At 43.3% G+C, this 25,079-nt stretch overlaps 1 protein-coding gene across 31 annotated transcripts; it reads left to right on the forward strand.

The window, feature by feature from the left end:
- Positions 1–3,383: 3,383 nt before the first annotated feature.
- Positions 3,384–20,569, forward strand: MKI67 (marker of proliferation Ki-67). Of its 31 annotated transcripts, none has more exons than XM_050976146.1 (18): positions 3,384–3,513; positions 4,593–4,706; positions 5,480–5,561; positions 5,643–5,758; positions 6,108–6,177; positions 6,715–6,793; positions 7,500–8,921; positions 9,226–9,464; positions 10,044–10,437; positions 12,161–12,276; positions 12,673–12,844; positions 12,933–13,067; positions 13,444–14,070; positions 14,131–14,180; positions 14,241–15,008; positions 15,810–15,882; positions 16,208–19,204; positions 19,936–20,569. In XM_050976146.1, the coding sequence occupies exons 2-18, from the start codon at positions 4,615–4,617 to the stop codon at positions 20,067–20,069; spliced, it is 7,566 nt and encodes a 2,521-aa protein (XP_050832103.1). In that variant the 5' UTR covers positions 3,384–3,513; positions 4,593–4,614; the 3' UTR covers positions 20,070–20,569. The 31 variants fall into 31 exon arrangements, with proteins under 31 accessions (XP_050832103.1, XP_050832109.1, XP_050832104.1 ...); XM_050976152.1 differs by having other exon boundaries at positions 14,301–15,008; XM_050976147.1 differs by having other exon boundaries at positions 13,444–14,060; positions 14,121–14,180.
- The last annotated feature ends 4,510 nt before the right edge of the window (positions 20,570–25,079 follow it).

Consider the following 25,079-nt stretch of genomic DNA (forward strand, 5'->3'; position numbering starts at 1 on the left):
TAACTAAAAAAAGTTACACTGTAGCATGAATCCATAAAACATCTAAAAATTAAATAAAAAACAAAGATATCCTCGTTAACTGTGTTTTATTAGTCAATAACTCTTTAAAAACTGTCATAACTAAGAGTCTAACAACTTTCTAAACCATGCTATAGCAATAGAAAACAAACTCAGCCTTCCTACCTGTATAAAAAATAAGGAAAATAAACCACATCATCTAAAAAACTCAAAGGTCCCATCTCCAACTTCCTCAAAACTCCCTCAAAAACCCCCACAGGGACGTTGTGCCTTTTACTTCCCTGGCTTTGAAGGACAAGTGGAAAGCTCCTTTTCCAGATCAATCTGGATTACTTGAAATACAGATTTGACTTAAAAATATCAGTGTGTCCATCATTTTAAAAAGTTTTTAGGCTAGTATTTTTATGTTCTTTCGTCATTTAAGGTAAATTAATTATTTCAAAGTATTCCATAAAATTTGGAAACATGCCATTTGTTCCTAAATTTTTGCAGATTTCTCCCACATAAAATCCTTTGTCAAAATCAGGTTCTGTGCATGAATAGCAGCACTCCAAAAATCCTGGGGGCAATAATGTGTCAGTGAAATAAATTATGATTTTAAGAGAGAGATTTCTTGCAAAATTTTAAATTTTCAGGGGTAATCATGAAACTTCTCATCTCTGGCCTTGGCTTTACCCAGTGTGAGTATCCTGAATATTTATTTACTTTATACCTTGTAAAAGCCCTAATTTAGGCAAAGCTTTCACCAGAATTTGTGCTTTTTAAAGTAAAAGCCACAGATAGCACAAATCTGTAAATGAGCTTCATTCAGGGCTCCCCAGCCTGTTCAACACTGGAATAAATAACTCTGTACAAGGATCCTCACGTGAGAAATTAAAATGCTGATTTTTTTAATTCTCTGTCAAGGAGTTTCAAGCATTGACTTTATTCTTCTCCTCATTTTTGACAGCTGACAGTTTTACTTCATGGTGGATTCAGGTGTATTTGTCTAAATTAAATGTTTCCAAATTAACCTACCAGCAAATTTAAACCTTGGAGAAAATGTCTTTGTTTTTTTTTCTTTTCCTTCCTGTAAATCTGCTTTGCTAAATATTTGTACAGATGCTGCTCTTGGAGACATTGAAAACCTTTGTTATAATTTGTGTTTTCCTCTAAATATTGCACATCACAAAAGCTGTGGCACCACTGTAAATCATGCCAGAAAATACAATTATTGCCACAGTGCAGGTGTGTTTATTTATTTGTGCTGTTTGCTCACATGTGGGCTGGCAGAGACTGCAATAAATTCAATTTCCAAGAGTTTTTCTGCTAGAAATTGTTTTTAGATACATCATTCAGGACCCCCAGGAAGGATTTTTTTTAATACCTGTTAATTAGCAATGATTCCCAATTAGATACCAAATAGAATCCTGATTTTGGTATGGCTTACATCTAAATTAAAGACTGTCCAGTAACACACAGCTATTGTAAAATAGTAGTAGTAGTAATAATAGTAATAATAATAACAGTAATCTGAGCTAAATTAAAGGCCCCTCCAAAGTTTACAAAATAGACTTCAAAGTCATTTATTTGAAAAAAATAACATTTAAAAAGCTGCTTACATCTAGCTGTATCACATCTAAAGTCATCACAGCACATAAAATAGTCTTTGAGGCAAGCCAGATAATAAAGTAGGAGCAAAATCAAAAGTTCTGCTTTGTAAAAGATCTGAATAGTAGTAGAATTTTATGCCCCAAAGCACAAAGGGCTGGATGACCTTGTCCTGTATCCCATTCCTAAGCATCAAACTCGGAATGAAGGTCACATTTCAGATCTCAATAATGCACTGTTGTTGTTATTGTTTTTTTCCTTCTGTCTTCAGTCACAGGAAAACACAGTGTTCATGTTAATTCTTGGCCTCACAGACCCTCAAATTCCAGTCTCAGCAATGAATTCCTGTTTGGGAGCAGAGATGGGGATCAGCTTTATATCTAAATGAAGGTAACTAATTTGCTGATTAAAATGGACTTAAAATACTAATTTAACTTTTACTGCTGCTCACTTTATTCTTCTCCCCCTCACCTTTGTGATTAATAGTATTTTTGTGGCTAGTAGTATTTTAATCTGATCAAACACAGATGCTGAAATCACTTTATAAAGCCTAAGTGAAGCTCAATTGATATAAAGTGAATCTGGGTGTGTTTTGTTGATCTGGGGAGGTGCAAACTGGGGACCACTGAGCTCCCTGCAAGTCCCCTCCCTCAGAGAGGGGCTCGATAATCCTGGACAGGTTCAGGTGCAGGTTCAGGTACAAATATAGACAAAGGTTCAGGTACAGGTTCATGTGCAGGTTCAGATACAAATATAGACAAAGGTTCAGGTACAGGTTCAGATACAAATACAGATAAAGGTTCAGGTACAGGTTCATGTACAGGTTTAGGTTCAGGTACAGGTTCAGATACAAATATAGACAAAGGTTCAGGTACAAATATAGACAAAGGTTCAGGTACAGGTTCATGTAGAGGTTCAGGTTTAGGTTGAGGTACAGGGTCAGATACAAATATAAAGGTTCAGGTACAGGTTCATGTACAGGTTCAGGTGCAGCTATGGACCAAGGTTCAGGTACAGACACCTGTATGAGCACAGGCACTGTTGTGGGTGCAGATCCAGGTTCAGGTGTAGGTAGAAGTTCATGTACAGACTCAGGCACAGGTTCAGGTACAGATTCATGTACAGATATAGACACAGGAGCAGGTACAAGCACATGTTCGTGTACTGGTTCATGTACGGGGACAGGTTCAGATTCAGGTACAGGTTCAGGTGTGGTCAGAGGTACGGGTTCAGGCACAGGTACAGGTTCAGGAAAATGTTCAGGTTGGGGCACAGGTACAGATCTGGTACAAGCACAGGTTCGGTCACAGGTACAGCTGCAGGTCCGTGTCCGGCCCCGTCCCGCCGTGAGGGACCGGCCGCTCCCGCCGTGGTTCCTGAGCAGCGCCTGAGGCGCGAGCGGCTCCGGGGGGCGGCGCCTCCGTTTGAACTCAAACCGCCCTCGCCGCTTCCCATTGGCTGCGCGTCGCGTCGCGCGCCGCCCCCTCCGCCAATGAGAGGCCACCGCGCTCCTTTTCGAATGTTCAACGGTCCGCACGGTGCGTTCGTTTCTGCTTCCGCCGATCCCGGTACGGGGTAAAGCTAAAAGAGTCCCTCTGCCCTGTGCCACTTGTCGCGGCCGGGCGGGCTCGGTGCTGTTCTGCCGTCATGGCTGCTGCCGGCAGGCGCGGGCGGTGGCGGCGGCTCCCAGTCCGTCGATTTGTTCTGTTCCCGGGGGCTCTGTTTTGGTGCCTGGCGGAGGGATACAGCGGGGCGGAAGGGGGGGGGGGGAGCGCAGTGCGAGGGCTCGGCGGCCGGCACGCGCGCGCGGGAAGGGCTCAGTCGGCGCCGCGCCGTGCCGGGAGCGCGCGTCGGACGCCGCCACACGGGGCCCCTCAGTGGCCGCCAGCGCTCCGGCTGACCCAGGTACGGGTGGGCCAGCGGGGAGGGGAGTAGGGCCGGGGGGACGCGGCTTTGGGGTGCCGGCTGCCGCGGGGAGGATTTGGGCTGCCTGGCACCCCGCTTTGGTGGCCACCTACTCCCCCATGGTGGCTCTAGCCCCATGCCGTGGTGGCTGTTGCCCCTTTCTCCCCCAGTATTTACCTGTCCTGTGACCGCCTGAAGCCCGGGCTTATCAATTTCGGTTTCTTCAGCTCCTGTGGCTTGTTTGGCCTGTGGGAGCTGGTGGCTGCCGTGGGCAGGGCGCTCCCGGTGCAGGACCCCGAGTGTTTGCGTGCCCTAAAGGCTGAGGGACCGCCGCCTTCCCCCCCAAGTTGTGTCCCGTAGCCAACAAGTGTTTTATCGCATGAAACCCACTCAAAAATTCCATGAGAGTCTCTCTTAACTGCATTTAATTGCCTTGTTTTACCTTGCTGCTTTCAAACAGAGTGATAGCAAAGATGCTTCTTTGAGGATCGCTTATGGTAATTGTAATTATGCATTAAATAATGAATTATATTAAAGGGTATCTTTTTGCGCTGTGGGTTTGGGGTTTTTATGCCGGTTCAGTGCTGCTGTCGTGATCTGTGCATGGTCGCGATAGAGCTCAGGGGCTGCCCAAGCTCCAGCCCCTTCCCAGCTGTTCTTGCTCCTGGGAGCTGCTGCCGCTCTCCCCTCCTTTCCCAGGAGAACATGACTACAATCAGCTGGTCCCTGTTTTAAATCCAAATCTGAGAATTTCCCTTTAGGTAAGAGATTGAAAGATTTAGGTTTAGGTGAAGAGGAGTGAGTTTTTAAGTTGTTTATGGGACAAAAATCTCTGTTGCTCCTGAAGCTTTCCAAGGTTATGATGGGTGACAAAAACCACCTGAATACCAACATTAGTCTGACTATTTGTATAAACATATTCCTTATTTTTTACGCAGAGAAACGTATATAAACAGCAATGCTGTCTATTGGAAAATACCTAATCTCTGGTACAAAATAAAGCATAAAATTTTACATCCATTTACTCTCATAAACGTGTAAATCATAATTAGGATGAGTAATCTGGGTGTTTTTTATAGGTAAGGTTCCTTACTTTCGAAGATGCCTCGTTATGGAACAATCGTTGTCATTAAAAGGAATGGGACTGATGGAATTGTTTTTCCTCTCACCTCAACTTCTTGTTTGTTTGGAAGGTGAGAATTTGCTTGCATACATTGAAATAATGATTGTTTTCCCGCAGATCATGTATTTTAATGCTTATTTACAAAAATAAACGTCTGTTTAGGAATGGTGTACAGAGGAGGGAAGGTGATACTGGACTAGGGTTAATGTAAGAGTAGAAAGTTGAACTTTATTTTATTTCTGCTTTTTGGAACTGCTTTTATTGATTGATTGATTTTAAGTTTCTGGCCGCAGGAAATCAGGGGAAAGGAGTAAAGGTGAAAAGTGATAAGACCAACAGCAAGTCAAAAGCATTAGAGATTAGCTTCAGAAAAGGACAGAAAGGAAAAGTCTGTACATTTATAAACATGTTTTAATGCACTAATAACTTTTAACAAGGTGGAAATAGTTCTGCAGGTGAGACCAAGGTCCAGTTACCTGTTTGCAGTCTCAGGTCAGAAATGTAAACCTGAGAATGACTTTAACAGCTCATTTTGTCTAAAAATATTCCACGAGTCTGAGGAAACTCTGGAGGAAGTTAATCCCATAGCACCAGCTGTGCTGTAGTCGTGTCTCAGCTTGCTGTGATCTGCTGTTTTCAGTTTGGGTGTTTGTGTTTCTGATCTCAGTTCTCTGGCGCTGGAGGAGTGTGAGCTGCTGTTTTGTACCAGTTTAAAAAGACTTAGGTAGTTAATTTCCTTAAAATTAGAGACATCACGCTGCTGTACCATTACTGACTGAAATGCTGGGAAATGCCCTGACTCTGCCAGTGTTTGTGTGGCACTGAACCTGTGCTTCCCCCCAGGAAAACAGAGTGTGACATCCGCATGCGCCTGCCCTGGGTGTCCAACGAGCACTGCAAGATCGAGATCAACGAGAACAAGGAGGTGAGCTGCTGGTGCTGCACTGAAACATGCACTGCCCTGCTGCATCCCTGCAGCTCACTCAGGTCTCTGTTTGGTTTCCAGGCAGTCCTGACCAATCTCAGCTCAGTGAACCCCACGCAGCTGAACGGGGCGTGCTTGGAGCAGCCTGTTGCCCTGAAGCACGGAGATGTGTTAACCATTATCGACCGTTCTTTCAGGTGGGTGCCAGGCTCTTCAGGTACTTGATTCTACACTGGAAATGAGTGAAATTCAGTTCTTAATTCTTTGCAAGGTCTTACAGGGCTTCAGCAGAAGGCAGGATTGCTTAAAGTTATCTTTTTATCAGTTATATTGCATTAAGCTAAGTCAGTAAAGATAAAATTTACAGACATCATTCTGAATTGGTTTTAGGGGGAAATTTAAAGTGGTTTTAAGTTGCTAAAGCCTTTCAAATGGAGATGTGTGCATTGTTGGAGGGGGCAACTATTCCTAGGTCATTCCTCTTAATAATCAGAACTGAGTCATCAATTACATGACAAAAAATGGTATTTTAAAATATTTTTTCAGGTTTGAATATCCTCTGCAATCAACACCGAAAAGGAAGCGTTCCAGGTCTCCAAAAGATGAAACTCTGCAGGTAACTTTGTGGCTGTGGGTTTTTTTCTTTACAAATATATTGGTTGTAGTGACAGAATTTTATATTTCTTTGTCCTATTTTCTTATTAAAAGTAACTTTTCAGCCCTAAACTGCTTTTTTATCTTAAAATGCAAATCAACTCTTTCTGATAAATACTTCGAAAAATTTACTAAACTTTAGTCAGAAATTTGCCACTGTTTGGTAATAGATAATTAATAATTAATGATGTTTCTAAGACAGAGCTATAAATCTTCCACTGGATTTGGTAAGAAGGGGAGATTCAAGTGGTTTTATTCTTATTTTACTGCTGCTTTGACAGCTCAGAATTAAAATTATAAAACAAGATAAACTTCTCTCTAGGGCCTCAAATGTATTGGCCAATGTTAAATATTGAAAAGTTCAAGGATTTAATTTGAATACTTTAAAGCTTTTTAGGGACAGTGAATATTCTGTTATAAATAGGTTTTTTCAGTGTAGAATTGAAAGCTGAAGTATAAAATATTTGTTGCTCTGCTGTAATGTTGTACAAATTTACAGGTTCTTCATGTTCAGCAGGTGGCAGAAGTGGAATTATTACAAAAACAACCTCCAGGAGCTAAAAGTCTTGATGCTTCAGGTTGGTGCCTGTTTTATGAGGGCTTTGTTTGCTTTTGTCCCCTTAACTGCATTTATTATTGGCATTAGAATTAAACCAAAGTTAAAAGAGGGAGGAAAAGGCATTTTAAGACTTTCCAATCTGAGTGCACCTTGCTGTGTCAGTGATTGTCTCATCGTGTTTAAATGCTGTGCATTCACCTTAGACATTAAAATTTAACTTGAACTGCTCTGCTGACCTACAGCTACACCTTTTTTTAGCAAATATTGCATTATCTCATGCACTCTTTCCTAATGAAAAATTGAAACAAGTATAATTTTGAAGGTACGTGGTATATATTGAAATAATTGTTTACAGGAACTGTTTCCTGTAGAAACAGAAAAATCCAGAGCAGCTAATTCTGGATAATTATAACCCATAGACTGCTTAAATGCCAGGAATTCACCTTCCCATCCTTCTTGTATTAAACAATCCTGATTTTCAGAGAAGGCTCTTAATTATCATTTCTGACAGATTTTTGTCTCAATGCAAAAAGCCCCAGATGCTTCCAGGTGTTCATTTTGGTAGATCCTGGTTGACCAGGAAGATCTTTGCTGACCTCGATCTTCCCCCTTGGGAGGGAAAATAAGGAATTTTTAATCTGTATTTATGGAACTTTTCTTTGTAGTTCTGCAATTTTAAAGTAACTCTACATCTGTATTTTTGTGTTGCTTTGCTTTCTTTGTAGATAATGCTGAGTGTGAAGAAAAAAATGCCAATGAAAAGAAACAAACTCCAAAGAAAAATCTTCCTGAAGCTTTCCCTGTCAAATTCCAAACACCCAAATCTTCACAGAGAATACATCGTGTTCTTAAAAAGCAAAATGAAATGTCTCCCTTTAGTAAACTCTATGAAAGTGTGAAAAATGAGCTGAAAGTGGAAAAAGCTCTGCACAGGAGAAGTTCCTCTCAGCAAGCTGCAAAAGGAGACCCTGGGAGTGTTGTGGCAGAACCAAGTGCTGCCATTTCATCCCAGAGTTGCCTTTTGGATCTGGGCAGCCTGGCTAAAAGAAGTGAATCAGGCAAGATGGAAAATATTGAAAAATGCATAATTGTGAGACGAGAAGAAGAAAACAGCCCAAGGTTCAAGCGGCTCTCAGGTGCGGGGAGAACTCCCAGCAGGAGTTTTAGCAGGAGTCCTGGAGCTCCCATTTCAGAGGAGGTGTCAGGAGATAGCAGTCAGAGCCCCAAGGGATTAAGGACACCAGGCAGATCTGGAGGTGCTGTAGTTACACCCAGGGCCAGCAAGGAGAGCCGCAGGAGCTCCCTGGTGTTGCTGGAGCAGTGCTCCATCGAGAGGTTTGACTGTCCAGTTCAAGGGACTGTGTGCAGCCCCAAAAGCTGCACTGCTTCTGGAGGGGGTCCGTGTGTGCTGAGCACACCAACGCCCAGGAGGAAGAGTCCTCGGTCTCTTCTTGGGTCACCTGCCAGAGAAAGCACTGGAGTGAATCCTGGCACTCCAAGGACCCCACGGCGTGGGTCACTGAAACTGAAGTCACTTCCAGAGATCCCTGCTGGAGCTCCAAGGGAAGACCCAGTGTGCAGAATTGAGAGCACACAAGTGCCTTTGCCAGAAGAGAAAAGCTTAAAGCAAAGACGAAGCAGCAAACAACAAACACCAGGAAAAGCTGCCCAAGAGGTGCTGAAAGAAATCCAGGATCAGGCAAACCTGGATAACTCAAAGGTGGGGCATTGTGAAACCCCTGCCTCTCTCTCTGATTCCAAGAGTCCCAGAAGAAGCAGCAGGGAAAGTAAAGAATTCTTGGACAAAAGTGCCCATTCAGAGGCATTGGCTGCAGAAGGAATGCTGGCATCTCCTGCTGGTCAGACACCTGGAAGGAAAAGGGGAAGGCAAAGGAGCTCTGGAGTGCTGGCTGAAACAGCACTGGAGACAAACACTGCTCAGGAACAGCATGATCCAGGCAGAAAAGCCAGTGGAACTCCAGCAGAGCTGGCCATGGACAGGTGTCACCAACACCAGGATTTGGAAGATGCTACAAAACCTCGGAGACCATCGGGCAAGAGATCTCCTGGAAGTGCTGCTGAGCTGAGGGACACTGAGCCTGGCTCAGAAACCAAAACTTTTGGCCTCTTGCATGGAGAAGACTCAGGTAAATACATTGGATTCCCTGCCTTGTTTTTTGTGTGAGAGAAATTCCATAGCACTTTCCTAAGAATTCTCCTACCTGGGTAAAATGTGGAACCAATTACTGACACTAATTGAAAATATTTATCATGTTGTTACCTCTGACCTTAACAATACACAATATGTATAAAATATCCTGGATTTAATTTATTTCCCTTTAAGGTAGGTTTCTCTGGGTTTTGTTTCCAACTTTGAAATGCACAAGGAAAGGTTAAAGTGCTGCCTTGGATTCTTGGATATCTAAAAATCGTTTCCATTGTTCTTTTCAGGCAAGACAAAAAGAATCTCTCAGAAGAGGAAAAGTGGTGAAACCCTCCCTCAGACTTTGGGCAAAAGAAAGAGAGTGTCCTTTGGTGGTCATCTGAGCCCAGAACTCTTTGATAAAAGTTTGCCTCCCAACTCTCCCCTGAAAAGAGGAGCCCTCCCTGCCAGGAGGAGCTTACCCCACGGAAACTCTCCTCGGGCCGTGCTCAAAAAGGCTCAGGGCTTGAAGCACTTGATAGATCAGGTAAATGTTCAAAGTCATCAAGTTGCTGAGTCCATTATTGTGATCGGAATTTAGAATTTCTATTATATTTGTATTTATTCTATTATTTATTAATTCAAAATTAGTAGTAACCCTTCTGTGATGCGAGCTGGTGTCACTCATGAGTGTTTGGGGATGCTCAAGGAATCATCAGCTAAAACAGGTTTATTATAAAGTGAAGGTACAACCAAGTTCATTGGCAAGGACACTCTGCTACTTACTGGATGGGTAAAACACACAAGGAAAAATCAGGCTAAAAATTTAAAATCAATCAATCTGAAACTAAAATGGACATAAAAAGATTTAATTGGTCCCTGGGGATGGATTAAGGGTAAGGATGGGAAAGGGTGAGGATCAAAGTAAGGTAAACCTTCCTGCCAAACTTAGCCCAGACTTGATTGACAGTTTAGGAATCATTTATCATTCCTGAAAAAGTAAAATCCAAGTCTCAGGCAGGGTTTGCCTGGACTGATCACTTCATTCAAATGAAGGAAATATCCTCCATTCACTAATTGGGTTTTTTGTTTGTTTTTGGGGTTTTTGTTTGTTTGTTTTTTCTAGGAAGAAAAAAAATCACCCAAAAATTCCCCAGCCCAGCAGCCCCCAGGTGCCTCATCCCCTGTCTCAGCTCCCAGAACCCCTGCAGGCTCTCCAGCCCCCTTGAGGAAAGGGCGTTTCTCCATCTCCCAGCCCCCCACTCCATTCCCAATTGCAGAGGAGAAGGATGCTGGCACAGAAGACATGGATCCAGAGGGGAAGAGTGGTGCCCAGGGGAAAACCCCAAAATCCTCCCCTGCAGCCCAAGATGCCAAAGCCTTGGTGACAGGGACACCTGCCAGGTCAGCCAGAGGTGCCCAGCTGCGCTTGAAGGGCTCTGCCATGAGGAGTAGAGGTGGAGCTGTGGCTGTCATCAGTGCCAAGAGGAGAAGTGGTGCCTCCAGTGCCAATTTATTAGGTTGGTTTCAATAATTAATTTTTAATAGTCATTTTCATGCTTTAAAATACAGGAACCACACTGGAAAAGGCTTGTTTTGTTCTGCAGAAGCCACCAGATAATTGGTCAACCTTCTGAAATCTGCATTTTTTTTGTTCATAAAGCAAGTTTATTAAAGCATCTATAAACATAATTAAAGATTAATATTTATGTTCAGAAGCTTAAAAATAGTAAAATTAACATTCTCTTTGCAAGGTTAGAGTCATGATCTATAAAATCTGTCAAGTAATGTTAAACTTAACCATGTTTATCACATCAGTTTAGTTTTGAAAAACTTAACCTTTTATAGCAATGCACCTTCACTTTGGTGATTTTGTGCCTGCTTTTTATACAAGGCTCACAAACTTTATCCAGGAGCTGGGCTGTATTTAACTACTCAAATAGGTACATAAGTGAGAGACATAAAAAATAGGATCATAACTGGGTGTTTCTTTCAAATCTTCAGAATTCCCAGTGTTGAGCACTGATTGGAAATAGTTTTGTCAGTATTGGAAACTGTAATAGGGGAGTTCTGGTTCTTCAAGTTTTGACTTTTGAATAAGCTTTGTAGGGTGTATTTGTCACCTGTTTTCATCAGTTAAATCAGTTTGACAAAGTCAAATTCCCCATTGACCCAGGAATTTTTATTACTTTATTATTCTGTCCATTTTAATGGCAGCAGAGCTCTTGACAAATACCAGTGGCATTCCATTTCTCACCACCTCTGTAATGTGCTTTTTAATATCCCTGCATCAGTTCCTTCTGTAATATGAAAAGAACATCACAGCTCTTAAAAATTTCAGATCCAAATAAAACTGTTTCCAGAGCTGTTTCAGATAATTTCCTGGATGCTTGGCATTTTCCTCTGCATCCTGCACACCCTGGCAATGTCAGCTTTTCAAAGTTCTTTTTATTTACAGACTGACATAGCAATTCTGACAAGAGAATAACAGCATCCTTTTCTTGGATGGAAAAGGAACAGCATTCTCCTTTTTATCTCTGTTTTTAAAAGTCATTCCTTTTATATGATCCCTTTGTTCTGATAGCTTTTTTTTTCCTGAAGTAAACAAGGCAGGTGTCCTACAACTTCCAGCTTCATTTATTCCACAGCTGTAATTCCCTGCTCCCTCTGCTGTGTACAGAATGGTGCTGTGATGAAGATAACCTTGCTTTGGGAATTCTGGGAGTGTGTCACAAGGAGAAAGTGATACAAAAAAAATTATGGGAAGTCTGTATAGATCTAAATTCAGGATAAATAACTGAAATTCCTCAGGAAGGCGGTGAAAGCAACTTCACTTAAAAACAATTTCTGTTGTTAAATCTCACCAGAGTAAAGCTCATCTATAATAAAGGAGGCTGAAAAGCTCATGGCAAATTTCTGTCGGGAAAAATGAGTTCCTTCCAAAAGAGAGAGGAAGGAACTGGGTCAGTGTTCAGCTGTAGGATCTGAGCTGTGTTTGACACTGTGAAGATCATTGGTTTGGAGTGGAAAGCCACACTGGGTACTTGGAGTCTTCTTAAACTTCAGCTGAAATTGGATTTTCAAATTGAGAATATTTCAGAGAACATGTCAGGTGTTATCTGGTAATACCAACCACTTTCCTCTGCCAGACTGCAGAAAATGTATTGGAATCATAAAGAAATAATTGTCAACTTCTATTTACACAGCTGAGAGTTAAATTGCTTCTTTCTCCTCTTCTTCTAGTTGCAAAATCTTGGGCAGAAGTGGTAAAATTGGGGGTTGCAAGACCACAGCCAAAGACTGCTAAAAAAACTGTCCGTAAAGGAAGAGCCCTGAAGAGATTAAACCACCCACCAAAGGTATCCTGGTCTGTTTTGTGTTGCCTCGTTTTATTTTCTTACCTATCCACCAAGCAGCTTGGATGGATTTTGGTAGAGAAGCTGAGCTCTTGGTGTGATGTAAAATGGGAGTCAGTGTGTGCCACAGCATGTGGGAAATGGAGATTTGTACAAAAGGAATCACAGAATTATTAGGGTTGGAAAAGACCTCCAAGATCTTGGAATCCATCCTCTGATGAGAAAAATCAGAACCTGCCTTTCCCAAACTAAGGCTGGCTAGACCTTCAACCCTCATCCTCCAGCCTTCTGGAGCCTCCCAGTTAACCATGACTGATGAGAAATTATGGAAGGAGCCTGGCCACCTCTTCCACCATGAATCTTTGTTTAATAACATTTTTTTTTCTTTTCGCTCTGCAGACTCCAGAGAAGAAGATAAAAGGTCACTTCAGCACAGGTCATGCAGAGTCACCTGCTACCATAGTTGTGGGCAGAGCTTATTCCACCAGAGTCAGGTCAGCTGGACATGTCCCTAAAGTGGTAAAAAATCCCAAGCTGAAGCTAAACATGGACATGGATGAAAGTTACACAGGTGAGTTTTCAATGTCTGTGGCTTCATCTGCCTGCTGTGCAGTTCTTTTGTCAAAACATCTGCTCATTTCCCCAAATATCATTTCTAGGGGTGTCTGAAATGTTCCAAACTCCAAAAAATCAGGGAGGAAGAACATTTCCTTTGGCTGCTGCTCAGGATGCTGATGTTACACCACCATGGGCTGCAGGGGACATTTCTGACTTGCACACTCCTGAGGAATCTGGTAGGTTTGGTATTTTAAAAATAGAATATTTGGGTATATTATGTGTAAACAGCAGTCTCAGCCCAGGCAGACTTAACTGAGGTGAAGCATCCCAGCAGCCCATGAGAGGAACCATTGGGATTTACCAGGTATTAAAAGAAAATGTAGTTCCAGTTAGTTTCTGAGTGGGATATTTTATTATTCATTCTGTTTGGTATGGAAGTTGAAGCTGCTGATGAGACATTCCAACACTGAATGCCCAATGCATGTGTTTGGATTTGGATTTCTAGGAGGGTATATTTGAATTTGATTTGTTTTTATTATGTAGCAATTAAAATGCTTGGGTTTTCTGCTTAATTTATTTTTCCAAATAACATAAGTGTACTGCTTATTTCAGGAGAGATGATTGTGTCACCATTAAATAATTCAGATGCTTCAGAGCAGAAGCAAGAGAGTCCAGGCATATTCCACCTTCTGAAAGAGGAGTCATCTCCATCTATGTTTGATGAAATAGCCACAAAAACTCCTGGAAAGAGAAAAGCTGTGCACAGAGATCCTGTGGATAGTTTGGCAGTAACTCCAGAAAAACCAGCACCTCTGGTGAAATCAGGAAGTAAAAGGAGGACTCCAAAGCAGAAACTGGAGCCGGTTGAGGTCATGTCAAGCAAAAGGAAGATTTTAAGGACCCCTGAGCAAAGGTCAGAACCAGGAGAGGTTTTGTCAGGTATCAAGAGGCTCATGAAGACCCCAAGGCAGAAACCTGAGCCTGTAGAGGTTTTGTCAGGCATTAAACAGCTCTTGAAGACCCCAAGGCAGAAACCTGAGCCTGTAGAGGTTTTGTCTGGCATCAAACAGCTTTTGAAGACCCCAGATCAGAAATTGGAGCCTGTAGAGGTTCTGTCTGGCATCAAACAGCTCTTGAAGACCCCAAAGCAGAAATTGGAGCCTGTAGAGGTTCTGTCTGGCATCAAACAGCTCTTGAAGACCCCAAAGCAGAAATTGGAGCCTGTAGAGGTTCTGTCAGGTATCAAACAGCTCCTGAAGACCCCAAAGCAGAAATTGGAGCCTGTAGAGGTTTTGTCAGGCATCAAACAGCTCTTGAAGACCCCAGATCAGAAACTGGAGCCTGTAGAGGTTTTATCAGGCATCAAACAGCTCTTGAAGACCCCAAAGCAGAAATTGGAGCCTGTAGAGGTTTTGTCAGGTATCAAACAGCTCTTGAAGACCCCAAAGCAGAAATTGGAGCCTGTAGAGGTTCTGTCAGGTATCAAACATCTGAGGACCCCAAAGCAGAAACTGGAGGCAGTAGAGGCTTTGTCAGACCTCAAGCATCTCATGAGGACCCCAAAGCAGAAGTTGGAGCCTGTGGAGGCTCTGTCAGGCATCAAGCATCTCATGAGGACCCCAAAGCAGAAGTTGGAGCCTGTGGAGGCTCTGTCAGGCATCAAGCATCTCATGAGGACCCCAAAGCAGAAGTTGGAGCCTGTGGAGGCTCTGTCAGACATCAAGCATCTCATGAGGACCCCGCGGCGGAAGCCAGAGCCAGTGGAGGATCTGTCAGGCATTAAGCAGCTCCTGAGGACCCCTCAGCAAGAGCTGGAGCCAGTCACAGATGAAATTGCCTTGAAAAGGTTGCTGGAGACTCCAGTAGAGAGCAGGGAAGCAGTAAAAGCTGTGCCAGGTGTGACTTCAGCCAAGAAAAGCCCAAAGCTGAAATCCCAGCCCGTGGAAGACATGGTTGGCATCAGCCGCATTTTCCAGACACCGAAGGAGAAGGTGGAGCCTGTGGAAAACATGTTTGGAATTAGCAGATTGATGAAGTCTCCTAAAGAGAAATATCAGCCAGTGGAGGATTTTGTGGGGCTGCAAAGGCTCATGGCAGAACCCAGGCAGAAATCTTCTGATTCTGAAGTGGACTATGCTGGAGTGACTGAAATGTTTGGTACTCCAGAGGACATGAAGGTAAAATACTTCAACTTTTGGAAAGGATGTTTTTTAGACTTTGAAACCTGTGGTTGAAATTAATTTAGACTTTCTGGTATGACACTTTCTATCTTGCAATATTTTTTAGGGACGGCTGCATTTGTGTGTGTTAAAATATATTTATTTAAAAGGACCTGTCACAAGCCAGTGCTTTAAGGTTGTTTAAGTATCATTAAAAACAGGCTTAATATAAAAGTGATAAGGTTAATATTAAAGTGACATTCCCAGCATCTCACTCACCATTCCACACTGACCATTACAGGTAGGAGAAATGAATTGTCCAATCAGTGGGGTCAGGGTTGGTGATGTCTGTGCCCAGCCTCGTTTGTTCTGCTGCTCCTTTTTATTGTGAGGGGAATCTTGATCTTCAGTGGAGATGCTGGCATCACTGCCACTATCATTTCCTGAAAAAATTAGTTTGATTCTCATATTCCATAGTATCCCTGAGCTTAGTGCTTAGAACTACAATAAAACTCTACAGAACGCTCAATTTCTCTTCAATACCCCAGATTCCCTTTGAGCACTCATTCAGGCACTTCTCAACCTCTCCACAATCTTGTCTTTCACTTTAGATGGCAAGAATTGAATTTGCTATGTTTGTGGGTTTATATCAGTTAAATGGATGATGCATTTATAAGACTTAATTAATCTAATTTGTAAAGAAAAGGGTTTCACAAGCATTTTTATTAACATTGCTGTACATTCATCTGGTATTGGTTGGCTCCACAAGTTCTTGTCCTGTCAGACATGCATTTATTGGTGATTTTTTTATTCCTTTAGGTCAGATCAGTAAATGTTATGGATTCTCAGGGAGAAATTGCACCTCCTGGTTCTAATTCCAGTCATAAACATGGTAAGAATGAATATTTTGCTTAGAGGAATAATGAATATATAAAATCATAAATGATACCATGAAGTTCAAATGTTGTTCAAACCTCTCTCAGTGAGCCCAGCTATTCCCTGTGCTAAGATCATTTTTTCCCTTTGACCTATCCAAATAAATTAAACAACTTCAGTCAGAAGCTTGACCTTAAATCTAAGAATTGGTTAAATATTTCTTTATTTATTTTATTATTTGTTTGAGCAAGATGCCTCTGTGAGGGAAATGGAAATACACAGATGCTTTGATCAGGCACAGGAATGTCTCATTTTTGTTTGTGCTCTTTGCCCTGTTCTAGAAGAGAAAGGAGGAGTTTCCCAAGGTGAAGATTCCCAACAGAAGGACTCAGCTGGTGAAGAGCAGCCTACCCAGAGACCCAGAAGGGGCAGGAGGGCTGTGCCTCCTGCTGCAGCAAAGCCAAGTGAAAATGGTGTGAGTTTAAAGGAGTTGCAGAGTCCTGACACCCAAGAGGAGATGGGAGTGATCACAGCTGAAAACAAGGGAAGAGGAAGGAGGCCAAAGCGTTGCATACAAGAAGTGGCTCCAAAGTGCCCTGATCAGCAAGGGCTTGACATTGTTTCATCTGTGGAACCACCTGGAGCTGCCCAGAGACCAGGGAGAGGTAAAAGGAAAGAGCTGAAGGAGTTAAAACATCCAAATGAAAATCTGGAGTCTTGTGTTGAAGATTCCTCAGTGCTACAAAAAGCACCAGCAAATACCAAACAGAGTTTGCAGGACTGTGACACCAATGAAACTGAAGATGATCCAGGCACAAAGACAGGACCTGGAAACACTGAGAGTGAAATCTGTCAGCTACAAACAGGTTTGGATAATCCTGATAGCAAAGCTGCTGACAGTGGGGTGGAGGACAGTGAAGAAGTGCCCCTGTCACCAAGGAGGCACAGAGGAGTGGAGAACACAGAACCAGTGATTCCACCAAGAAGAGGGAGACGAGCAAGGAATGACCAAGGTAAAGCAGCTTCTCCAGGAGACCTTCATGGAACAACCAGAAGGCTTCGTAAAGACCCGTCCCCAAAGGTTTCACAAAGACAGGAACAGGCTTGTGACAAAGCTCCTGAGGCTGTCACAGCACAAGAATCTGAAAATGGCACTAAGCTTGAACTGAAGGCAACAGAGAGAAGAGTTAGGTCTCTTAGAAGTACTAGAAACAGAAAGGACTCAGCTGAAATAAAAGCTGACACTCATGGGGTCGCACTTGAAAATACACAAAACATTCAGAAAACTGAGGAAACATCAACTGAAACTGATGCTGAAACACAATCCCATGTGAAAAATAAGATGAAAGGATCTCAGGGATATGAAACAGAAAATGCTCAGGAAAATACAACAGAGGCAGCTCGAAGATTAAAGGCAGAGTCACCTTCTGCAGAGACAAACAAAATGCCAGTCAGTGCTCAGAACATGGAAGCAAACAGGGCTAGAAACAGGAGAGGTAAAAAAGACTTTTTGGAGCAAAAAGCTGAGGAATTGACTGAAAATGTGAACAGCCTAAAACCAGTTACTCCCAAATTTAAGTCAGAAGCAGAAGTGGATGAATCTTCTCTGCAGGATTCTGTGGGCTCTCTTGGTGTCAGTGCAGCCCAAGGCAGGGAGGAGCAGCCCAGCCCAGGTGCCCCATCAGTCCCTGCTGCAGACAGTGCCAGTCCTGCTCAGGGCACTCAGAGGAGGACGAGAAATGAACAGGGAATACTTAAAACAGAGCAAACTGAAATCCTGCAGAGCAATCCAGCACAAAGAAATGCAGTGGTGACTAGAAGAGGAAGAGGTAAAAAAGTTAATTTTCAGTTTGAAGAAAGCAGTTCCAAAGCAATTGAAGGAAAAAGTTTACCTGAGGGTGATGAAGGGATGACTAACAAAGATAATCAACATGAGAGTTCTGAAAATCCTCCTTCACAGGGAAGGAGGGGTAGGAGAAAGCAACTTGATTCCATCCCACAAAAAGCTAGTCCTGCCTCCATGGAAAAACAAACATTAAGTGCAGATCCTAGGAAAGATGAGGCTGTTGTACAAGAGCCAGGATCAGCTTTGGAAGCTGCTCCCTCTTTAGCAGAGGACAATCCACCGAGGCGGGGCAGGAGCCGTGAGGTGGCTGCAGCTCCACAGACCAGATCTTCTTCCGTCAGAACGAGACGTGGGCTGCTGGAGGGTGATGCTAAACAGGTGGCACAGAGAGGAGAGGAAAATCCAGCTCTGGATAATAAAACTTTACAGGCAAAAGTGAGTGCACCAGCAAGGGACAGAAGGAAAAAGATGGATCCGGCAGCAGAGGCAACAAGTTCAACTCCTCTCCAGGAAAAATGTGGCTTGCCAGAGACTAAAGATGAGGGTACTCAGGAGGAACAAAGTGTGCCTTTGGAAGCAGTGTCCTGTGCCAAGGAGAAGCCAGCAGGAAGGGGCAGAAGGAAAGAAACTGCTCTGGCTTCACACACGACCAATTCCATCTCTCTTCGAGGGAAGCGCAGGTCGCCGGCAGGTGACGGAGAAGAAGCTCACAAAGAAGAGCAGAATGTTCCCTTAGAAACTTGTGATCCCCCTGGAAAAGAAAATCAGCTGAGAAGAGGCAGGAGGAAGGAAACTGCTCCCTTGGTAGAAGCCAAAAGTTCCATTCAGGGAAACCAGGTCCTGACAAAACAAAGGGGCAGAAAAAATAACAATAGGGAAGCTAAGCAGAATTTGGACAATTCTTCCCAAGAAAATACAGAGCTTGTAAAAGGGAGCTCAGGGCAAGCAACCACTTCACTGGCTCTTAGTCCCACCTCACTTCAGGGTCTGCCAGAAGATGACAAAGACAGAATTCCTGAAGAAAAAGGTAAACTTTTGGACGTAGCTCCACCTGCAAAAGAAAATCCATCAGGAGTGGGCAGGAAGAAAACAGCTTCTTCCACTTCTGAAGAAACAATTTCCACTTCGCTCAGGGGAAAACCCAACCTATCCAGAGGCAGAGGTCAGAAGAGGATTCTTCAAGAAAGTGAAGATGCATCTCCAGAAAATAATCCATGCCAAGGAAGAACGAGGCAGTTGAGAAACAACAGGAGGAAGGTGGAGGTGTCATTAGAGGCAGCTCCTGCTACTTCTCCCCATGAAAGCAGTGACTTGCCAGGAAATGGCAGCACTCTGGGAACTCGGGATTGGAGTGGAGCATCCACTGCTTCTGAAGAGAATCTGTCAGGAAAGGGCCAGGAGGGTGACCCTGCTCCCCAGGCAGCCCCCACCGCTCGCAGAAGGAAGGGCCAGCTGCCAGCAGAGGATGTGCCACCCAAAAAATTAAAATCAGGTGAGGCAAGGCTTGGCTTTCTCTTCTCTAAGGTCGACTGAGTTTGGGTAGATGCGCCAATGGTGTGCAGAGCTCTGGGGCTGCTGATGGAAAAGATCCAAGGTCCCAGCTCCCTCAGCTGCTCCTTCCCCAGCTCCCTTCCCTTCCCTTCCCTGCTCACACTCCAGCCCCTCCTGAGCTGAGGGACCCAGACTGGGCACAGCCCTGGAGGTGCCTCCCAGTGCAGGGGGACAATCACTGCCCTGGTCCTGCTGCCACCTAAAATATTCCCTGGAGTTTTCAGCTTGACTTAAAAACTCCTAATTAGAAAATATTATCAAATGAATGCCTTGAAGTAGAAATGGCAGCAACTCTTCAGAGCTACAGCAAGGAATTGCCTGCCATAAAACTTCCTCTGTGTTCATTTGTGCAGGACTTTGGTGTTGGTTCTGTTTTAGTTTTACATATCAGTGGAAGGAATTTTAGCTGAAATGGCAGCTAATTGGTTTTGGTGCTCTCATTAATGTTAACCTACTTTCAGAAATAGCTGTGAGTCCTCAGGGATCCAACTTAAAGGATATTGGATGTGCAGGAGTGTGGGGTTGGTATCTGGTTTGTTGAATTCAGAGATGTAATCTTTGGAATGTTGTCATTGGGGACATTTCCTTTCAAAACAATGTAGGTGAAGATGGAATTTTGTGGGAAAGGTTTGATTGATGATACAAATTGACATTTTCTCCATGTGCAAATAGGGAATGATGAAAATGGGTCTCTCCAAAGAGGAAGAAGAAACAAAACTAAACTTGGAGCAGAGGATGCAAGGGCATCTCAGACCACTGGAGGGATGGAGAGGAGGACAAGATCCAGCACAAGAACAAGGAAATAGCCTTAGGAGTCCCAGCACCAGTTTTTAAATCAATTCAGTAATTCCAATTACAGGTTTTTTTAATGTGAATTGATTTGCACTCTGATTTTAAGCTAAGATTTTTGGTAATTCCATGGTTGCTTTACAACATATATTTCCTAATGTGTCTACAGGTAGGCAGTAGATATTTCTTTAGTAGCTTTGCCAATGTGTGGTGGTTCCTAAACCATGGGGTGCTTGTGCAAAGCTGCAAACATAAATAACTTTTTGTTTGACCAGTGTTTCTCCCCTTTTTCCTGTTGATCAGTACAACAATCAGGAAGCTGCCAGCTAAAGCTATTTTCTGCTGAAATTTTCCTATGCTTAAGTTTTATTTTTCGTTGGAGTTCTGTAAATATTCTTTTAAAAAAACAGTTGTATTAGCGGAAGTATTGTGGTAAATTTTTAATAACTTTTTTTTAAAAATTAAATTTGTATTGAAAAGTGCAGGTTCTGAAGTCATTAAACTTGTAAACAGTTTAGCACTTGTGTGGTTTTTTGGTTTTAAGAATGCTTAAGAATAATTGCTGCTGTTTTACAAGGTCATTTCTAAGGCTCAGTCTCTGTGGTTGATGTGGTTTGGAGACAGAATTTTTAGGACTTTTTACAGATAATTTGTCTTCATGGCTGGGAGCTTCTTAAATGCAGAAACAGAAAATTCAGCCTGGGCATCAAACTTGTGCAGATTTTAGACCTGACTTCAAACCCTTTGTTTATGTGGTGTGTGAGGCATTGGGGGTGGTTCTGCAGCAGAGCAGTTGGAGTTGGAATTGTTCAGCTTGGAAAAGACTCCAAACCTCAAAACTGATATAATAGTATCTTTTTTTTTTAATTTAGGTTGGATTTTTTGCTTGTCTCTTTTTTATCATGTGGAATGTTCTGTACCCATATCCACAAGGGTTTTTTACTGAATTATAATGCACTTTTTTTTTTTTTAATTACTTAGTTCTAGTGTGAAAATTCCAGTCTGTCCTTACATCCAGGTGCAGAATCTGGTACTTTCCCTTAAACTTCACTTGGTTCAATATGAGAATTGGAATATTCTATGGTGGGGGGGTCTTCTGGTTTGGTTTGGTTTTTTTGTGTTTTTTTTTAAACACTGTTTCCCAATCAAGACATTCCTAAAACTTTACCCTGAAATCCCAGGGGAAAGCAAAATTTTCCCATCTCCCCTAAAATCAAAACTGTCTCCTCTGTGTAAGCAATGCCATGGTTGGGACATACAGGGATCCACAGGAATATTTTTCTAGTTCTAAGAAGTTGTTTGGGTTCTTTTCTCCAGTCGCTCAGATCTGTCACTTTTGGGTTTGGTTCTAGTTCAAATCTACCAAAGCTCAGCTCACATTAAATGCCTCAGTTCTCCTCCAGAGCTGGAGTTCATCCCCAAGATGGGATTTGTGGATAAACTAAACCTGAGAAACATCTCCTGAAGCAAATTCTCCTTTTCTAGTAGTAAAAAATCAGAAATTGTCTCCTCTCATTGCCACTTTCCCAGGTGCCTTGCTGGAGTTGGTCTCGAGACTGAGCAGGAATCCTGGGCAGAGCCTCTCCCTGGGGAATGTGTCCCAGTGCCTCTGTAGGAATGGGAGAGATCTCCCTGGGGAATGTGTCCCAGTGCCTCTGTAGGAATGGGAAGATCGCCCGGGGAATTGTGTCCCACTGCCTCTAGGAATGGAGAGATCTCCTGTGAATGTGTCCCAAGTGCCTGTTTAGGAATGGGATAGATCTCCCTGGAATGGGTCCCAGGGCCTCTGTAGTAATTCAGAGCGCTCCCTGGGGAATGTGGTCCCATTGCCTCGTAGAATGGGAGAGATCTCCCTGGGGAATGTGTCCCACTGCCTCTAGGAATGGGAGAGATCTCCCTGGGGAATGTGTCCCACTGCCTCTGTAGGAATGGGAGAGATCTCCCTGGGGAATGTGTCCCAGTGCCTCTGTAGGAATGGGAGAGATCTCCCTGGGGAATGTTTCCCATGCCCTTTAGAATTGGAGAGATCTGTCCTGGGGAATGTGTCCCCGTGCCTCTGTAGGATTGAGAATCTCCCTGGGGAATGTGTCCCATTGCCCGTAGAATGGGAAAGCTCTCCCTGTCGGAAATGTTCCCAGTGCCCTGTTGTAAATGGATGGATCTCCTTGGGAATGGTGTCCAGTGCTCTGAAGGAAGGTCTCCCGGGGGAATGTGGTCCCATGCCTCTTGTAGGATGGAGAATCTCCCTGGGAATGTGTCTCTCACTGGCCTGTGTGTGAATGGAGGGATCTCCCTGGGAATGTGTCCCAGTGCCGCGTAGGAATGGGAGAGCTCTCCCTGGGGAATGTGTCCCAGTGCCTCTAGGAATGGGAGAGATCTCCCTGGGGAATGTGTCCCAGTGCCTCTAGGAATGGGAGAGATCTCCCTGGGGAATGTGTCCCAGTGCCTCTAGGAATGGGAGAGCTCTCCCTGGGGAATGTGTCCCACTGCCTGTGTAGGAATTGGGAGAGCTCTCCCTGGGGAATGTGTCCCACTGCCTCTGTAGGAATGGGAGGGAATCTCCAGAGCTGGCCCCAGTTCTGTCATGCCAGGAGCACACACGTGCCCTGGGGGTCTGTGCAAGGCCAGATGTGTTTGGTGAAGGGATAGACAAGGAAGGATGGAAATTCCCAAAGCAAAGCTTCACTTGTGGAAGTCTCTCAAAAAGTGATGTTGTTGTTGTGTCATTTCTGGGAGTGTTCCACAGCCAGCCAGGGAAATCAGGAGTTTGAGGCACGTGGCTGATGCATTTTATTGTGCATAACCTGGGTTTGGTTGTGGGGACCCTGCAGCCCCCCAGACCTGGGCTTTGCTCACTGTCCAGGGCCTTTCCAGAGGGGATTCACTCTGTGCTCCTTTGTAGAACTGGCATTTAACATCAATTCCTGTTGATTCAAATCAGATAAAGATGTGTTTTATTTTATAGGCAGCTCCATTTCCACCCTGAAAATTTGAAACTGCAAATCTACCTCAAGGTAGATGATTCTGAGGGAGAGCTGAGACAAATCTTTTACCTGAGGGGTCAGCCAAAGAAACAAATCTTTCCTCAAGGAAAATTTCCAAATTATCTTCTCTGTAATTTCTGTAGAGCTACATCTTCATTGCTGGTCGTGTGGCAGCACAAAATTAAAAAAAAAAAAAGCAAATGGTGGGAAAATTTAATTGCAAACTTTCTGCATTGTCAATCTTTTTTATTTTTAATCTGGGCAGATGATTTTCTTAAGGAAAGAAGGAGAAGAATGGGACATAAATTACATCAGGAAGCAGAGGTTTCTCTTAGTTATCCATGATTGTTGCATTTCAAGTTGCTGGGTATAGATATATCTGTAAGTTTTTATGTCTCTGAATTTATTTAAAGCTGATTTCTCCAGTGATTTTAAGGGAATAGTAAAGAAGAATGAGAACTTTAAACTTTGTGTAAATCTAGAGAGCTGCCTGTTGATGATGTTTATTCTCTCAGCCTCATTTAGGTTGGAAAAGCTCTCCAAAACCATCGAGTCCACCCCCAGCACTTCCAAGGCCACCACTGTCCCTTGTCCCCAAATGCCACATCCTCATGGCTTTTATATCCCTGCAGAGTATTTATTATTGAAGCAGGAGCATTATTTTTCCAGAGGTTTTGGTTAGATGCTCCTTTTGATGGCATTGTCACCACTGTGCTGTCAATTGTCACTGTTCCCTCTGGGAACCTCCATCTCTCCTCTAAATTTCATCCCCACACTTATTAAAAATAGATGGACTTCCTGCTTCCACTACATAAATAAGGCTGAAAAATCAACTTGATTGTCAGAGAGTTTCAAAACCTTCAAAACTTCCTGACAACAAAACTGGATTTTAATATTTCAGCCCTGCCTTGCCATCAGTGCCACAGCCCTGCCTGTTCCTGACAGTCTCTTTCATATCCAATTTCCTTCCAGATTTCTTGGCTTGAAAGAGTTCCCTGACAGCCAGACAAGCTGCTTAATTACATGAAATATGGGAAGAAAACTCACGTTGGCTTGAATTTTGCACCTTTTAATTTGTCTCTTTCCATGGCATTCCTGCCCTGCCCTGCCCCAGAGGTGTGATGCTGTTGTTAACCTTGGAGCTGAGCTGTAAACACCCCCAGAATTTTGGGAAGTTCTGTAATTTCCCAAAGGCTGGGCTCTGATGGAGGCAATTCTCAGAGATTAACAGAGAGCAGGTAATTGATGATCTTGGAGGATGTTGTCTCCATAGATTCCCACTCCAGCTTCCTTCCCTGCTCCTTCAGAATATCATTTATGGCTGGTACTCAGAGGAGGTCACAAAATAATCCTGGAGACAGGTGGGAACTCCCACCCTTTTAAAAAATTCCATGTGAGGTTCCCTGCCACTCCAAAAGTCATAATTAGTGAATATTCTCAGGTTTGCCAACAGAGGCTGGAACTGGTGAGTAAACTAAACTTGAGCAACAACTCCTGGAGTAAATTTTCCTTCTGTAGTACTAAAAAAGGTAATGAAACAACTGGAAATTAAAAATGAGGGCGTGGGCTCAGCTGGGAACGTTTGATGGTGCTCAGGGCAGGTGTTGATGTTTTTGTGTTCTGTGAGTGGCAGGTGGGTCAGGACTTGTCAGCCTGTGACAAGCAATTAACACTAAAAATTGGGAAAAAACAGAGTATTTGGAAGCTAAAATCCCAATCCTGTTCTGATCCTCAGCATTATAAATTTCCCTTTTCTATTGTAATGAATTTAAGGAAATTCTCCAGAATGATTTTTTTCTCCAGAAGGGATTTTAAATTCCAGTAGAATGCAGGATTGTGCATGGCTCAAATACACCCTTGTCATCCCACAGCTTGACAACCACAGCTTTCACAAGGCAGATGGCAGAAAGAGTAAATTCTACTGGATTTCACTGAAAAGATCAATTTTATCAAGAGATAAAACCAAATTCTGCAGCCAGAATTTGGAATGAAGGGTGGGGTACCCTAAACCCATGACAGAAGTGCTCCAATACCCCTCACTGC

Source organism: Serinus canaria, chromosome 6 (assembly GCF_022539315.1).
Source record: "Serinus canaria isolate serCan28SL12 chromosome 6, serCan2020, whole genome shotgun sequence".
NCBI classification, from domain to species: Eukaryota; Metazoa; Chordata; class Aves; order Passeriformes; family Fringillidae; genus Serinus; species Serinus canaria.

Excerpts from the sequence above, each read along its gene's own strand:
- MKI67 (XM_018910507.3), top strand. The coding sequence starts at position 4,615 with ATGCCTCGTTATGGAACAATCGTTGTCATTAAAAGGAATGGGACTGAT. Across the intron at positions 6,178-6,714 it reads CAAAAGATGAAACTCTGCAG|GTTCTTCATGTTCAGCAGGT; the intron begins GTAACTTTGTGG and ends ACAAATTTACAG. Across the intron at positions 15,883-16,207 it reads TAATTCCAGTCATAAACATG|AAGAGAAAGGAGGAGTTTCC; the intron begins GTAAGAATGAAT and ends GCCCTGTTCTAG.